A 17,659-nucleotide genomic window follows, 5' to 3' on the forward strand; every position below is an offset into this window, starting at 1 on the left:
ACGGATGTAACCCTCGTTCCCTGAAGGAGGGAACGGAGACGTCACGTCCCGTCGCCACAGGTGCTGCCACCTGCTGTTTAGGCCGGTCACCTTCCGGCTTTCTCAGCGAACAGAAGCTGATTTCCCTATTTGCACGTGCGCCTTATATACGCACCTGGCGGGGCGGCGCCAGCATTATGCAAATATCTCAATGCCAAGTTCATTGGCGTTTTAGTAGTATTCGAAGCAGATTGGTCTCTCTAAGCGAGCTCCCAATTCGTCGGTCACGACGTGACGTCTCCGTTCCCTCCTTCAGGGAACGAGGGTTACATCCGTAACCGAGACGTTTCCCAGACAGGGATTAGCTTAAGCAAGGACTAGGCCTTAGTTTACTTAGGAAAACATGCATTCCTAAAACCATTACTTTTGTGCAGTTTGAGGCAAAAAAGGGCACTGATGTATTTTAAGATGTCAGTGCAAGTTATTTTCAGTTTGGACAGCTCTTACATTTATTTTAGTCTAGGACTAAATTAGTCCATTTCCTCTTTTCGTTATGCTTTCATGCAGAACATTGTAGGTCTATACAACGCTCGCTGGAGCAATAGTTACGCCGCTTTCTTGCAATCCGCAGACAGACCCCTCTGCTGGAGTTCAAAAATGATGAAAAAAAGTGATAGTGGTTCACAAAAAAAGGAAAAACAAGCTTAACCCCCTGCGTCTTCCCCGATCTGCGTGTTTTATACGTCGAAGCAGCTGAAGTTAATGAGTTAAGCACTATTTGGATGATAATTTTAGTGTTTCCCATATAGTATTTGTGGCGCGCCCCCACAGAATCAACACTGGCCGCCACGAATAGATTTTTCATGATTACCATTTACATTTTTATTTTAATATTTAAAACGGCTTCATTCACTGTTGTTAGGGCTCAGCGGCGCCTCTCTCGTGCGCGCACGCTCTCTGCTGTGTGCGGCACCTCGACAGTGCTTTCACATGTGAGTGAAAGAATTAAAAGTTGGCGGTGTTTTCCATGTGCGATCCTTCATGTACTTGTATTTTCACGTAAACGTCAACAGATGTTACTAGATACAGATAGATACAGATACAGATAAGACGGCTGAGTTTATAGCAGTGTTTTCCCACACAGACATCGGCTCTCTGTGTGCGAGCTCTCTCCCTCCCTATGGTGCGGTGCGTCCGTTTGGTGAGACGCGCGCGCGATCCGCGGAGGCTTGCGTTGCGGACCAAAGCGCGAGCATAAACAAAGCTTCCAGGTTAGGGCGCGCGCGTTCTGTTGTTCTGTGTAACAGTGTCTTCTTTCATATTTTTGAATTTGCGCTAAATCTGCGCTATACACGATCTAAAATCCAACTATCACTTGCATTTAAAATGAAAAGCGCTCATAAACACAACAAGATGAGAAGAGCATCAGTAAAGCTCTGCACTGCATGAGACACACAGGTAATGTAGCCAAAATCACCTCGTATATCAGCTCTTAATAAACTCAATAAACTCTTCTAAAATAACAATTATAGCATTATGTAATTGTAAAATGCAGTGTAAATGAGGGTGATGTTATTGAACATCACTAAATTATTCATGGTTAAAGGAATAGTCCATTTTCTTAAAAGAAAAATCCAGATAATTTACTCACCACCATGTCATCCAAAATGTTGATATCTTTCTCTGTTCAGTCGAGAAGAAATTATGTTTTTTGAGGAAAACATTGCAGGATTTTTCTCATTTTAATGGACTTTAATAGAGCCCAACACCCAATACCCAACTCAACACTGGAAAGTTGTATGTCAAAGGATACTAATTAATGTCTTTGTGTCAGTTTATTGTTTAAAATGGTCCGCAAATGTGCGTTTCATATATGTAACACGTGACCTCCCTACGTCACTATGCATTTACGTGAGGTCGCGCTGGACCGGACCTAGACAAAAAGTTGTGGTTTAAAGTGCATATTTTTTATTTTTCTTGTCAAAAAGGACAATCGTTTCGCTAGATAAGACCCTTATGCCTCGTTTGGGATCGTTTATAGTCCTTTGAAACTCCGTTGAAAAACACTGTTAAGTGTTGGGCCCTATTAAAGTTTATTAAAATGAGAAAAATCCTGCAATATTTCCCTTAAAAAACATAATTTCTTCTCGACTGAACAAAGAAAGACATCAACATTTTGGATGACATGGTGATGAGTAAATTATCTGGTTTTTCTTTTAAGAAAATGGACTATTCCTTTAAGTACTTATTGAGGAAGTATGACTAAAGTATGAGTAATGTTTTTGCTGATTTTGGCAACCTTTATGTTTTTGAGTTCATATCTGGAGTAAATGTACATGGGGTACAAATTTTTTTACCAATAAAATGTTCCCAAAATCTGTGCAGAGGGTTACTGTATTAAATAGCCTGGAATATTTAGTGTGCAAAAATAATAATAATAACTAATGATAAAGAAAACATTAATTAAATTCATTGATTAATAACTAAAAAATATGTATTGCGGTAGAAGACTGGCTTGGCAATCAGATGAAAGGGGGCCATTGGTGTTGCTATAGCCCCAGGGCCCAAAGTCCTCTTAATCCGGGCCTGGAGACAATTAATATATCTAAATATATAGTTAATTTCCAATATATATATATAGTTGTCTAAAAACAACTTCTTGTGTCCATGTAAAAAGCTTAAGTTGCTTATCCTGCACCTCAAGTTTCCATACAGAGGCGCTAGGTCAAATTAACCCTGCTGGTAAGTTTTCTGACGCCGGCATTTTGGACCATCATCAGCCCCTGCGTTCCAGTTGGTTTTATTATGACCTTTCCTCGCTAACTTCCCTCAGTCTCGTTCACTCGGATGTACGTCATTGCTTACGTGTTGTGCCCACTACTGCTGAAACACTTGAAGTAGGTTCAAATGGATCGCCCTAAGCCCTTGATCACATGTCAAGTGGAGACCGCCCCCTCCATGTGCAAAGCGCGAGTTGCTGAAGTGACGTCACAAAATGGTGGTATATGGAGCTGCCTGAAGTGTACATATGAAGTAGACTCGCTCCCTCAGTCAAAATCGAGGGAGCGAGGGTCTGTCCATACAAACTTCCCTTGTCCACTTGACAAAGTGGAACGCACTTTAAAATGGCGATAGGGATTCCCCAGAGGGGGAGTGTTTAGGGGAGTTTGTGAGTGTGTGTCTAAAGCTGGAGTGGAACGCAAACGCACCCCAGAACAGACTCCAGTCAGCACTTTTCAAGAGGAAATACTTTTTCATACTTAATGAAGTTATCTTTTTTTTCTGGTGAAATAGATGCTTACAATTTATTTTTATTGTGATTTGAGTTTTATTCCAAAAAACAAATTAAGCAAATATAAAATAATAATAATATTAATCTTTTTATAAAGTAAAATTAACCCAATGTTTAAACAAAAATGAAACAATCATTAGGTTAAAAACAACCCATTTGCTGGGTTAAAATTAACAGCCCAACTTGTTTGGTTAGTTAAGCCCAGTGTGTGTTCTGTCCAATATTTACCCAGCTGTTGGGCTAAAAACAACCCAATTTGGGTAGTTTTAACCCAATGTTTTTAAGAGTGTAGGGTACAATTAGAATAATGTTTTTGTTCTTGATTTATCTGTATTGCAATCCACAGCAGCTTTACAAAGAATCCTGCATTATAACTCATGGTAAATGTAAATTTGGTGAATAAACATCACAATTTACCCAAATTTGCATACTTCTTGAAATTATGTATTTTGTGAGAAAGTACAAATAAGCATAAATATGAACAGTCTTAATGGTTATTAAACTAAAGTTTAGTAGAGCACTAAAATATCAATGTAAAAGTTCAATCAGGCAACGCACAAACTGAATTGTATAACTTGAATTCACTATAAATTGCTTTGAATTAAGATACCCGCCAAATGCATGCATGTAAAATCAGACCACGTTTTATGAGCACAGTGCAGAAATCCAGATTATGTCAAGTCAAATCCATCCCTTTACTGCCACAGTACATTTCTGTAAGTTTTCTGCTATGCCTTAAAGAGAAAAAAAAAAAACTTTAAGACGTGGGTGTAAAGCTGTGAAATGTATACTTCTATTTACCACAGGAAAGTCACAGTACAGACGCAGACGAGGAGTGAATGTGTGAGGTTGTCATGCGTGGGTAAACACAGCTATGAGCGTATAAGGTCTCTGATGGACGGATCCATCTGAAGCCCTCGCCCGTTCCTCCAGGAAAGCCCTATCTGCATCTCAATGTTTTAGTAGCATGCATTCAGAGCAATGGCCCTGGCTTAAGCGTGCCTACGTATGACTGAAGATAAGGTCTCAATCTAGATAAGAAGAGCATTAGAAATGTGAAGAGGCAGGTGGGTTTGGAGACCTTTGGCAGTCTCTTGATGTAAAGGGCCACTCTATTAAGGCCAGATGGCCAGACCTCTCTCGGGTGCAAGCGCTCTGACAAGCCGCACAGATATGCAAAGAGTGACATCTGATGGACTTTCAAGACTTCCATAAGTGCTAGAGCTTGCAAATGAGCTGTTAATGGAAAGCTTTATCCGTGGCCATTACCAACGAGTATATCTGGTGAGACTGAGGAAGAACAGGGTTGCTTTGGTTTGGGTGGGCTCTGCTGTGCACCTGGCAAAGCAAAGTTATTCCTAGCAAAGAAGAGGTGTTCAAAATTACATCAAACGGACTGGGCTGATGTCATGGCTGTTTAGTTGGAACAAGCTGGCTATATAAAAAAAAAAACAATCACAAGGCTGGAGTAGTTTTCTCTAGCGAAACGTTTCCATACATCATTTCCCGATGCTTCAGATGCAGAGCGATATTTAAATGAAATGAGTTGCATTACTGGCATCATATATTCTACAGGTTGTACAAAAAAATAAGGATTTGTTGATCAATTAACTTTTCTTATGATTAATTGATTATAAGGATGTTTTCAAAGATTTGTATATACAGTATGTTGTGCTAACAGAGAGCAATTTAGCCTGTAAAAGCCTCAGACTTTTCCAGGATTATGAACCCTGTTATCAATTTTCTTCAGCCCTTTATATGGTAACACCTTGTAATGTGTTATTATGAAGTTTCAGGATGTGGGCATGCCACACAAACTGTCCATTGACCTCATTAAAAAAAAGATAAGAATTTTAGCCCTGCTTAACAGAAGAGACCACAGCAGAGATCTGTCATTTTTGCAACCCATCATTTGAGATCATACATCTAAAATAAGCTTTCAATAAAAGCAAATCATTTGTGTGCAATGTGCATTTATACATTTATCCTATACATTAAACAAGAAAATGACATTAGTTATATCCTAAAGGAAATATAGTGTGGTTGTGAAAGCAAAGATTTTCCTGCATGTTTCTGTGTCATTTGAATGCAACTTTGAAAAATGTCCAAACTATGGTAATATATAACAGTAAATTACATTTGTGATTCAAGCATATTTGGATTTATACATTTTCAGAAGTGATTAGAAGACAAATCTGTGTGTCTAATTGTCAGCATTTTCAATTGTAAGAAATGAAACAAACTGAATGCGCACAGGGCAAAACTCCAGACTGACTCCAGACTCGCTCGTGTAAACAGGATGTGCTTTTATTTTCCGCTTGATTGGCTGCCTAAAGTGTTTTTACACAGCAGGCATGCTTTAAACGTCCATTTTAAAGCTTTAATTGGAAGTTCAGGCACTGTAAAGCAATCTTTGCTGCCTTACATTTTTAGTTGAATCAACTCAGATTTACAAGTCATGGCAACATACTATTATTTATTTTGACAAAAGATGAACTTTCAACTATATGTTATACGTTATAACAATATCTAGGCATGATAAATAACAGTAAGTTAAAATGACTAAATCTGAGTTTATAGGAGAAAACAGAAATGCTTTATAAACACCACTGATCTCTGTCCAATAGGCTCCCATTCATTTACATTATCATTAAAAAATAACCAGGTGAATTTCCTACAGTAAGAACAAACTGTGCATGTGCACACACTGGCTGTACTGTTCTATCATTTAAAGGGATTCTTCACCGATTTAGCATTCAGCTTTGCATCAGTAAAAAACCCTGCAGAATTTCTGAATGACCGTGTTTCCCTCCCTCATGTCCCCCTGTGGGGGGAGATATCTGTATTTTGGTTCTGGAAAAAATGATGATTTCTGAGGACTTTTTGGCCAGAGGCAAAAGACTACAGCCAGTAGTAGGAGCCATTTCCGCATGTTTTCAACCCACCCATAGGGGTTCGACTGCCGAGTCCATTCGGAAAAGTACGAATCAAAACGAGAGTCAGCCATCTTGAATCTTCGCTAAGCTCTCTCTTTTCAGCAGTAAATATTTATAACAACAGGCAATAAACAGTGTCAGCTATCTTAGTTTTGAAGACGATATGGCAGAAGAGGATTTTGAAGATCTGGTGGGCAAATCCGATGCTTTTGGCTACACATACGAACCGCAATACAGCGAGAAACAAGAGGATGCCGAAGCGGCTGCTTTAGCCGAGGAGCGAGCCTTGCCTGGCAGACAGGAAGAATGGCCAGAGCCCGGGCAGACTCAAGCTGGGGCGTGCTGATTATTTTATACTAAATCCGATGGAATTTAAATATTTCTCATATGTAATACAATAAATAATACACAAATAGATGTTATATTTTAAACGCTTAGCATGGACATTTTAATGCAAACTCGCCTTTTACTGCTTTTCTACTTACTGCTTTCCTGGTTTTAACCGTACATCCCGGTACAAAGCAACTTATCACAATTTCAATGGAAAAAAGGTAGTATTTAAAAGGTAGTTAACCAGTGCCATTTCAGTTTTTGAGTAAACTTGCTAGTAGCTAGCCTAGTTGAATGTCCCTCCCTCCTGCCCTCTCGAACCGCAGCAAAGCAGCAAAGCAATGCATTCTGGGTCTTTCATCCACATTAGCAAAAAACACATTTTCTGTCTTTTCTCAGCCTAGAAGGCACCAATCTAAAAAAAAAAACTTCACATTTCTACTACATAAGTGACCTAATTTGAATATATATTCATATTTCAATTGGGTGAATTATTCCTTTAATTCAGGTAATATTGCAAAATATAATCTGTGCTGAATGTTACTTCCTATCATGGGAACTGTATGGCATCAGTCTACCACTGAATCCATACACCTGAAACAGCCCATTATAATCTGTAATGTGCAGCATGCTCCAGCATATTTATTTATTTATTTATTTAACCTTTATTTTACCAGGTAGGCACGTTGAGAACAATTTCTTATTTAAAACGGCGACCTGGCCAAGATAAAGTGCCGAGTGCAAACAACAAATAGTTACACATAAATAACAAGACAAATTTACAAAAAGACAATACAATGTACAAACATTCGTAAAAACTACGAAAATGAAATATGAAAAGTTTGGTTCCAAAACGTGATAAACGCCATTAAAAAAAAATTAGTTACCACCAAAATTAGTATTTTATCAGGTCATTATTAAAAAGTAAATTCTTAATTTTACGCAAAATCCAATATCCGCCGTGTTATTCTGTCATCTTTTCTCCCTTTTTTTTATTGCATTTTGCGGAGAAAAATATCAGTTTTTATAAAAAATCTTTGAAAATCAAATTATAGATTTAAATTTTTAATGTTTTTATAAAGTAAAAATGCTATGTAACAGTTTATAACAGACGGTTTCCCAGAGAGGGTTTATGTTAATCCAGGACTAGGCCTTTGTTATATTATAACATTTAAGTACTGCAGTTTTTACAAACAACCCTTCCAGAAGCTTTCCCATGGGCAACAACAGTGCATTGCGACTGGGAATAAAGCACATCTATACTGAGCCTAATATAAGGAGGCGTGTGTGGACTGAGAAGATTCACTATAACTTTTAATGCTTACAGTTTTACTATGCACATTTCACAGCTGATAAAACTGGATTGGGGTTCGTAAATATGATGGATGTTGTCAAGGTAAAATGCCAAATTCAAAAGTGGCAAAACCGTTTAATGAAATCATCTTAAACTTTCTGTAAATAGATACATGCATAAGTAACCTGATTTAAGTCACATATTAATAATGTTTTAAGTTACGTATAAGGTTGTGTAAATAGATTTGCTCACCTGTTTGGATATTCTTTGATGACCTGATGTATGGTGACCTTGAGTGTAACGTTCTCATATCTGGCATGACTTTGGTCCTTATAAATCCTGAACTCGGCGGCGGTCACGGCTTCGCCTTCAGGAATTTGAGTCAGGTCGAAGCGAAACTCCCTGTAATGTCTTCTGTGATGGGAGAAATCCTTATCCCTCTCAACTGACCGGAAACACAAAATGTACAATGAGAAACTGTACAGGATGCATCAGATTCACTCCAGATTTCCCTGTTGGATGTGCAGGACGTCAATAGCCGATTTTTTCAAAAATGTGTCATCAGACGACCAACAAAAGCAATATCGAGTTCATTAAATCAGCCATCTGAACACAGGTAGCAATCTGTAGACAGGCCCTTTCCTGTATTCTCTCTCCATGATAAATGGGCTGTCAGGTAAGAATAACAGGCCTTCGCTAATAACATACTGAGCTACTACGCAGCGAAAAGCTGACAAGTCACAAATTAAAAGTTAGCGTTTCGGTAAACAATGTATCAAAAGTTCTGACCTCCCAAGATGTCAGTTTTAAATCTGCCGAAAAATCCATGATGGTAAAATGATATCACAATCACAGATGTAATGTGACTTAAAGAGCAGAAACCCTTCATGTCTGATATATAGAAAGTGCTTTCAAGATGACGAGAGATGCCCCATATATCTAGAAACAACTCTGACAAATGGCTATTACGCACTGCATTCAATTTGTGTTTTAACCCTGTGCTTTTCAAATATAATCCTATAAAAAATGAGATTGAGGGATCTCTACCATGCAGGTGCTGTACTGTATTTAGCACAGAGATTCATTCGTTCTCACTACTGTACATTGTTCCTCTGGATCTATTTGGACGTCAAATCAATCATAACATATGCAAAAGTTTTCATGTGTTTTTCAAGAGCAAGCATGTTTTTATTTTATAAATAAACCTATGACTATAATACTAGTTTTCTCAATAGATAATGGAAAAGCTTTGTTAAGCTGTTAAATTTTTTTGAAAACTGTTTGGCTGTCTATTCAGTTACTTGCACTTAAGTATTTTAGTTTTTCAAACAACATATTGTGCATAGCACACTTTGGCTAAATAACTCTGTATTAAGTCTTATAGGAATAGTCACAAAAGTATATATATTTGGTATGCCATGCTAATTGGTGTGCTAGTCACAAGAATTGTGAGGATTGATACATCATTAGTTTTTATTGCAAGACAAATGTTAAAGGTGAAAAAGCCTTTCAATTTAATGTTAATGACAAAAGTCAATGCTGATGCACTTTAACTCTTTGCTACTTTCTGAACAACAATGTTTCTTTACATTATTATGACATTTGTTTTACTTGTAAAGGAATAACTTTCCATTGTTTATTTAGCACGTGAGCCTTCAAGAGTTAAAATGAAACGTTGTCCTGACAGTCCTTGTTTTTTAATGTAAAGCTTGTAGAGTGATGTGTAGGCAAACAGCACTGCTGGTGAAGTGCATCATAGCGTAGTGCGTTTTGCTTCGTGGTGCTCGTGAAATAGCGCAGCTCGGCTTCTCTGATAGTTTATCAACAGTGAAAGTCTGTAGTTACTTAACACAAAGAGGTCAGAGGGCAGGCAGCCGTTAGACCAGCTGGCCAAAGTCAACTTCAGCATCCTGGCTGCTAATGAAGAACACTGGCATAAACGATTAATTACACACACGCACGCGCGCGCGCACACACACACACACATTCTGGTTTCAATGTATGGACATTCTATAGATGTAAAGCATTATATTTTATTGTACAAGCTGCTATTCCCATCCCCTAACCCCAACCATCACAGAAAGCTTTCTGCTACTTCACATTTTCAAGAAACATCATTCTGATTTATTTATAAGTTTATTTCCTCATGGGGACCTCAATATGTCCCCATAAGGTCACAAAAATACTGATATTCCTATCTTTGTGGAGACAATTGATCCCCACAACGTGATAATTACCAGGCACACACACACACACACACAAAGAACTTTAAAGAAAATATACAGCGTACAGTATTTACCACAAACCTTTAGTTATGTAAGGAATAACTGACGATGGGCCGTTGAATTATAAGAATATAATGCACACCCAAGGTGGTAAAGCAGCACGACATGAAGCATTATGTTCGAATAATTCAAAGGACCGGAGTCAATTATTCCTCTTATGACAGAATTACCACAATCTGTGGGGCCTATTTTTAAGACATTTGAAAGGTGTGCGGTTTACAGAAAAATAATCAACACCCATGGGACATTTCAGAATAAAGCATTCAACAGACCAGATTCTATAAAATATAATAATAATAATAAAGTTAATTTTAAAATCTCTTAAACGAATGACTGTAGGCTTTGGTATCTTGGGGAGTTTGAACACAATGAGACACAGTTACAAAATCTCTTCCACGGGTCTAAATGAGAGACTAAACACTAGAGATAATAAAGAGATCTAATTTGAGATGTTTAGTCTCTATGGGTGCACTTCCTGATCAATACTGACACTGTAGACATGCTGCTTTACACCCATCATCATCATATGTTATTTAATCAAAATGTTTAGAGGCTTGAAAATATACAGGGTTTATTTTATGACTTTATTCTTGAAGTGCTGTACATGCCCTCATTCTCCTGTATAAATGAAAACAGATGGTGTTAAGGTGATGATGGTGAACTCTACATTTACAAACACGTTTACTATTAACTCTGCAAGATCTAAACTATATTTTAACCTAAACTTTCTTTGTATATTTATGCCACATTGAAAACAACTTAACACAACATTTCTGTGAAATCCTCCTTTTAAAGGCATGTTATTTGATATAAGAACAAGTAGAAATGGCTGTACCAGCTTCTAACACATAAATTAGATTAGCAAAGAAAGAAAACACACACACACACACACACGCACACACACACACACACTAGCTACTGGCACCAGATTACCAGATTTTAAGCAAAAGCGGCCTTTCTTCAAGCTCTTTCCTCTGCTTAACAACAGGAAGTAATTAAGGCAAATTATCCTCAGGTCAGACAGTCACTAGATAAGTTTACATGAACTGTGAGGTGAGAGGTCACAGCCACTTCAGAGTATATACTTATCATCTCATCTCAACATTCTTCAAAAACACATTTCTGCAGCAGCAGAATATTAACAAACTCTACACTTGTAAATGTCCCTTACAATTTGATTCACATTTTCTGTGTATGTGTGTGTGTGTGTGTGTGCAAGTGTGCGTGCATCTGTGTGCGTGTGTGTTTTAAAAAGCATATCCTTATATAATGACACTCTTTATAGCCGCATTTTTTTATTTTTTCCCCAAACCTGCAATTGCCTAAGTATTTCCAGTAACCATACAGTCCTATATATACAGTTTATATGGAGTTTTCAAGTACAGCTTGAACGTTGATGACTATATTCCAGTAACATGTTATAAACGGGAAAAAAAAAAAACTGTTATTTTAACATTCAGGCCAATGTAATTCCTTTATGTATGCACTACATATGAATTTAAAAAAGCATTGAATTAATGTAGTAGCAACCAAATGATCACAATGTATTATAATACTGTACAAACTTGTTCAGATTTAGAACGAATGATAAATGAAAAAATTATGTAATCCATCATCGTTGTTAATCAAATCTTTTCTAGGCTGCAATAACCTACCAAGTGAAATCTTAAATAAAACTAAACTAAAGCTGAAAGGGGCTATGCACTTTAAATTACACTGACTGCATTTTCTATATTGTTGAAAACGGCATGTTTAATGCATTTTTCTGTACAGCTGTATCCAGTATTTATCTGTCCTAATAAGCTCATTTGATTTCAAATGACCATCTAAATATTCCAGGAAAAAAATGACATTTTATAGTTGTTTTAATTTGGTTATTTTTTCTGCTGATTTTTTTCTGATTCAATGGGTTATACATTTACAGTTTTAAAGGGACATACTACTGTAATTTCATTCCCTCTATGACATGTGCTCTAGGGAATGAAATTACAGTAGTAGTTCCTTTTACTGTCTGTATGAGTTCTGATAGACCTTAAGGCCATTTTGCGTTTTTAACTTATCAAACTGATACTTAATGACGTTATCCAGTCTTATGAGAATTAATTTGAAACCAGATTTTAGGTTAATAACATTATTAAACATCCTACTTAAAAACGTTACTGTGTTACTTCTGCTTGAAGTCCTCAGATTTACTATATAGGCCTATTTACTAACTGATTAACTGATCAGCAGCTCTAAAATATCCTAATAAAAATTAGGGCTAAAACCATTGTTTAACTCTCTAGTTGATTTTCTTCTTTTCTATTAGCCTATTTCTTGTATAGGGTACATACAGAAACAAACCGAGAGAGAGAGAGAGAGAGAGAGAGAGAGAGAGAGAGAGAGAGAGAGAGAGAGAGCACATCTGATTTGGCGCTCTCCCATCGCCAACTAAACCCAAATCTTTAATCCTTAACCAAAATCTTTAATCCTTAACTCATACATACCCAGATTGACAAAACTCATCACCATGTCCGCGTCATTTAGAAAGTTGGTGTCGTGCTTGGTGGTCAGTGGCGAACTTTGACTGGTCACGGCCGCGGCGCGGTACGGCTGCTGCGGCGCGCGCGAGTATCCATGCGGGACCACGGAGGCGCTTTTACGCGGTTTCCCAGCGAGCGCCTTTCCGAGCATCGCGTCCTCCTCGTCGCTCGTCATCGCGTTGTAGAGGTCCAGCATGAACAGGGGCGCCGAGGACGCTTGTTTGCCCGGGGAAAAGGGCCTGGGACGGTGGGGCAAGCCCAGGATGGAGAGGATCTCTCTCTGAATCTCTCGGCGCTCGTGGTTCCGCAAGCGCCTGTAAATGAAGCTCGAATGCACATGGTTGTCTCCCAAACCGCATTGAACGCTGTGAAGAAAGCCCAGACAGCACCACACAAATCCAAATGTTGGCGCTCTCATCTTTATCTCTCAGGAAGATGCTTTTAACAAGCGCGCGCTGGGTAGATGACGGTGCTCTCCATGGCGCACCATTAATAGTCGCGTTGTTGTTGTTTTTTAAACTTCGCTCCGTTCTCGTAGCTGTGACTCCTGTCCTTGTTAATCAAGTATTTTATTCCGTTCGCACTCAAAAGTGATGTACCAGCTCTACCCTTGCTTGTTTATCATCAGAGATATGTTGTACCATTGGGCAGCATTACCGTTACTGTCTTTGCGTTATAGAAAAAGTACAAATATCGTTTCAAAGAAGAAAGTCTAACAGTGGACTCTTCACTCGTGAATGGCACCACAACGAAATGCGCAAGGCGTGGGAATATAGAAGCGCGCAGCCACACAAATCAGCGCATAAAGTGGCTACCTGAAGTTGTGCGCGCATCAACAGTCGACTACATCCCTTAGAAAGTCCGTCCCACACTTTGGAGGGTTTGCATCAACCTCTAGCGGTCGTACCTAAAACAACATTGACCTAGGGCACGCATGGAACCTTACCATGAAACAAGATACACTTGATATATGAGAAGTTTCATGATCATTCAAAGGCAAACGCCTGTCAGCTTTATTTCAGCACTGCTCAGTCTTACACGCACTACAATTGAGTGCGAATTAACAGAAGCCCAGAACTACCTGATGAATTATCTTTATCTAGAAGTGTTTCCTTTTCGTACTTTTCCATGCTTTTTAAAACCACAAAAATGGAACCACAAAAATACCCAAAAGCAACCTAAGCAAAGATTGTGGCAACAAGCATTGCCCACAATATATGTATGCCACGGACGGTTAACATGAACCAGTTGAGGTTACGTAGCGGACGACTGCAGGTCTAATCACAAGTTTGTCAGAGTAACAGCGACATCTAGATCTGACTCTAAGATTTTAATGCAATTGCAAGAGAACAGTAAAAGGTTTTGGTGTAGAATTTGGTTTAAAAACATTTTAGCTTTCATTCTAAAAAGTGAAGCCTCGAGTACTTAAAATTGATTCTTTGAAGGTTGAAATATCTTTCACCACTCAACATCAAAATCAACGACTAGGCCTTATACCTACCTTGTCTTAAAAAAAAACAGAGACTTTATAGTATAGACCTTTTTTATTTAAAGGCATAAGCCAGTTGGGCAATATCCACATTTTTTCCCCCATTATTGGAAAATATTTGCCCCTGGAGTTGATTTTAGGGGGATGTTACCTTATAGGGCATAATAATAGGACATATCAAAATTGACAATGTTAAATGATGAACATAAACTCTTGATCTGAATACTTTAACCTGGAAAACATCACATAATATATGTAATGTTTATATACAGTCATGACCAAAAGTTTTGGCACCCTTAGTAAATATGAGCAAAGAAAGCTATAAAAAAATTCTTCTTTAAAGCTTTAATCAAAAAATATCACAAAAATATGATGTCCAGTCATGGCTTCCTGTTTCATGAGAGAATAAATATTAAGTAACACATAATCATTCATCACAGTGGATAAAACCAAAGACTACAGTTCTGATGTGCAGCAAAAGATTTTTGAGCTACGCAAAATAAAAAGTGGCTTTGAGGAAATAGTTCAACCATAAAAACATCTCTGTCCACAATCAAGGAAATAATGAACATGTTTTAACCAACTGAAGATGTTGCAAATCTGCCTGAAAGAGGAGGTGCGTCTATATAAAGCTCAGCAAGGAGAATAATTTGAGTGGACAAAGACTCCAGGATCACATATGGAGAACTTCAGTTAAAAAAATCTGTTAAATCATGGGGTAAGAAAGCTTAAAAAATGGAAAGCAGCACCTCCATAACGACAAATTGTTTGGGACACAGTTTAAGAAATCCTCTGCTCTCATGCAAAAACAAACTCCAGTATATTTATTTGCCAAACTGGAACTTTGAACAGGACTGAGTTCTGCGGCCATATTCAATTTAATTCTATATTAAATTTTATTTATATAGCGCTTTTCACAATTGTTTAAATGTTTCAATGCAGCTTTACATTAAAAAAGCAGGAGAAAACAAACAAACAAAAAAATTGGTGGACAACATAAGATGCAGCTGTTGTTCTAAAAATAACACAGAAATGTGTTATTTTAACACATTATTTTGTTTTAAGAGTGTAGGGGTTGAAAAAATGTACTAGGAGAAAAACCCAGTGGGTAAAGTCCTAGGGAGAAAAAAAACTTGAGAGAGAGCCAGACAAAACATATGAAACATAAAAGAGGTTTTTGGCAGCAGGAACACAAGATGGCTTTGGTGCACACAAAGATTGAAAAGTGCTCTATGTCTACAGTTAAATATATCACCGGACCTTAACTGTTTTGAACCTGATTTTGTAACAGAGGTCCTGAACATCTTATTAGGATGCATTCTATGATTAGGAATAGAATAAAAAATAACAAATGTCAGGATGTTTCACATGAAAGAAATTAATTCATTGGGGGAGGGGGTTGTCTTTAAATTATTCATTTAAAGGGTTATTTTTGCCCAGAAATGTTATTACAGATTTTTTATAAGGACATTACTAGAAATATAACTGCACTCAAAATATTTCCCCATATAATGCATAATGGAAAACAAGGAACCAACAAAAAAAATTAATAAAGGTTTTTATTACTATTATCAAAAGTCATTCAATCACATAAAAAAAGAAGTTGCTGGAATTGCTGTAACTGCTGCAACAGTTTTTATAAATAACAACCTCAAAGTACGTTTACGTTTTATTACTCAAAAGGCAAAAGAATGTCCCTATGTGTCTGTCTGGATTTTATTTTTAAATTTTTATAAAAAGGTCATTCAATTTATCATTTCTAATTGTGAAATATCTATATAAAAGTTACACTGCACTGTAACTGTTACACTAACTTGTTTTAATCCAATGCGGGGTAAATATTGGACAGAACACAAATTTCGGAGAAAAACAACATTAGAAAGACGACGCTGGTATATAAATAAGCTTATGTGGAGTTGTTGTTACCCAACCAGGGAGGGAAACAACCCAACAAAGGTTTATTATTCATAACCCAAGGTCTTCTATCTAATTTTTTCCCCAAAATCTGAGTGTAAATAAAAAGGTACTTTGACATCATTATTGGAAGTGCCTGGAAAAGACGATTTAGGGCAAGTCTTGGCCATTTTTTTTCATTCATTTGCATATTTACACTTATAGGCTGGCAATCAATTCCATATCCTAAAAAAGTATTCAATTTATTCAAAGCCCCCCCCCAAACAACTAGAAAGATTATGCAAATGGTCAGAAAGGTGATAGTGGTCATAATAATAACACTGAGAGACATTGGAAATAACAATAGGAATAAGAACGAGCACTGCAGACGAAAACACTCACAAAATAGCTCAAGCCTGTGGAGCCTTGCGGTTTACATCAACACTGCAAAAGAGGAGGCTGACAAAAGGTGACCAAGCCACAATCACAAAACAAACAACAAATCTGTTACTATAAATAAATGAGATGACTGGCGATGGTTAAGAGCCACATGGGGGAGCTAGAGAGTAAAGAAATAAGCCGAGATCTAGGTAGAATTTCCACTGCCAGTGCTGAAAAGCTTCTTACAATGGATGCTTTTCATGGCTTTTTACTTTTCATGACAAACAGCATGGAGAAATCATGGCACATCTCATCTTATGACACAAGGGCTGACGTGAGACACGGACCGTCGCTGGTGTTAATGTAGGCAACATCATATTATTTACAATTGAAGAGGTACTTCATGTGTCCACGAGTGGGAGACACTCCTGAAAAACATGATTATCCTGAGATTGGCTGTTACTTTCACTGTCTGAGCAGCACCATATTCAAGCTGTTTCAATAGTTTGGCCCTTTACTGAACGGATCTCTTCGTAATATCGCACTGTAGCACATTGATGGATGGCACACTCCTGGTTGACCCGGCTCGCCGGGGTATCCTCTCTTTCCCTCTGCCCCATTATGTCCAGGTGGGCCTGGCTTACCCGGTTGACCCGGTTTGCCGACCCCTGTTGGGCCGGTAGGACCTGAAATGAAATTATGCCAAAATTATATTTTAAAATATGCATACGCTTTAACTGGATAGACAGATTACTACAATTACATTTACAGTTAAGCTTTCGGCAGACGCTTTTATACAAAGCAATTTACAATTCAATAAAGATATGGTTTTAATCAGGATGTGTATTTCTTGGGAGCAAACCCATGACGTTGCCTTTGGCTCTGTGAAATACCTGCACTTTGCATAACCTAAAATCATCCCAACATTTAAAGGGACACTCCACTATTTTGGAAATTAGGCTCATTTTCCAGCTCCCCTAGAGTTAAACATTTAATTTTTACAGTTTTGGAATCCATTCAGCTGATCTCCGGGTCTGGCGCTACCGCTTTTAGCATAGCTTAGTATAATCCATTGAATCTAATAGTTTTGATATTTCACTTAACCTATTTAAAACTTGACACTTCTGTAGTTACATTGTGTACTAAGACCCACAGAAAAAATAAAAGTTGTGATTTTCTAGGCAGATATGTCTAGGAACTATACTCTCATTCTGGTGTAATAATGAAGGACTTTGCTGCCATGGCTGCAGCAGGCCCA

The 17,659-nt window shown here is 37.7% G+C and overlaps 2 protein-coding genes across 2 annotated transcripts in view; both read right to left on the reverse strand.

Annotated features, from left to right (window-relative positions):
- The window catches only part of bmp5 (bone morphogenetic protein 5), a 30,822-nt gene extending 17,307 nt beyond the window's left edge, over nucleotides 1-13,515 (reverse strand). Inside the window, exons 1-2 of the mRNA XM_055171024.2 lie at nucleotides 12,603-13,515; nucleotides 8,084-8,276 (exon numbers count right to left, since the gene is read on the reverse strand). Coding sequence (XP_055026999.2) covers nucleotides 8,084-8,276; nucleotides 12,603-13,056 — 647 coding nt within the window. The 5' untranslated portion in view covers nucleotides 13,057-13,515. The remainder of the gene's footprint in view (nucleotides 1-8,083; nucleotides 8,277-12,602) is intronic.
- Nucleotides 13,516-15,854: 2,339 nt separating this feature from the next.
- Nucleotides 15,855-17,659, reverse strand: part of col21a1 (collagen, type XXI, alpha 1) — a 114,171-nt gene continuing 112,366 nt past the window's right edge. The window contains exon 29 of the mRNA XM_073872801.1: nucleotides 15,855-17,087. Within this exon, the coding sequence (XP_073728902.1) occupies nucleotides 16,900-17,087 (188 nt within the window). The 3' untranslated portion in view covers nucleotides 15,855-16,899. The remainder of the gene's footprint in view (nucleotides 17,088-17,659) is intronic.

The sequence above is a fragment of the Misgurnus anguillicaudatus genome, chromosome 11, assembly GCF_027580225.2.
Source record: "Misgurnus anguillicaudatus chromosome 11, ASM2758022v2, whole genome shotgun sequence".
NCBI lineage: Eukaryota > Metazoa > Chordata > Actinopteri > Cypriniformes > Cobitidae > Misgurnus > Misgurnus anguillicaudatus.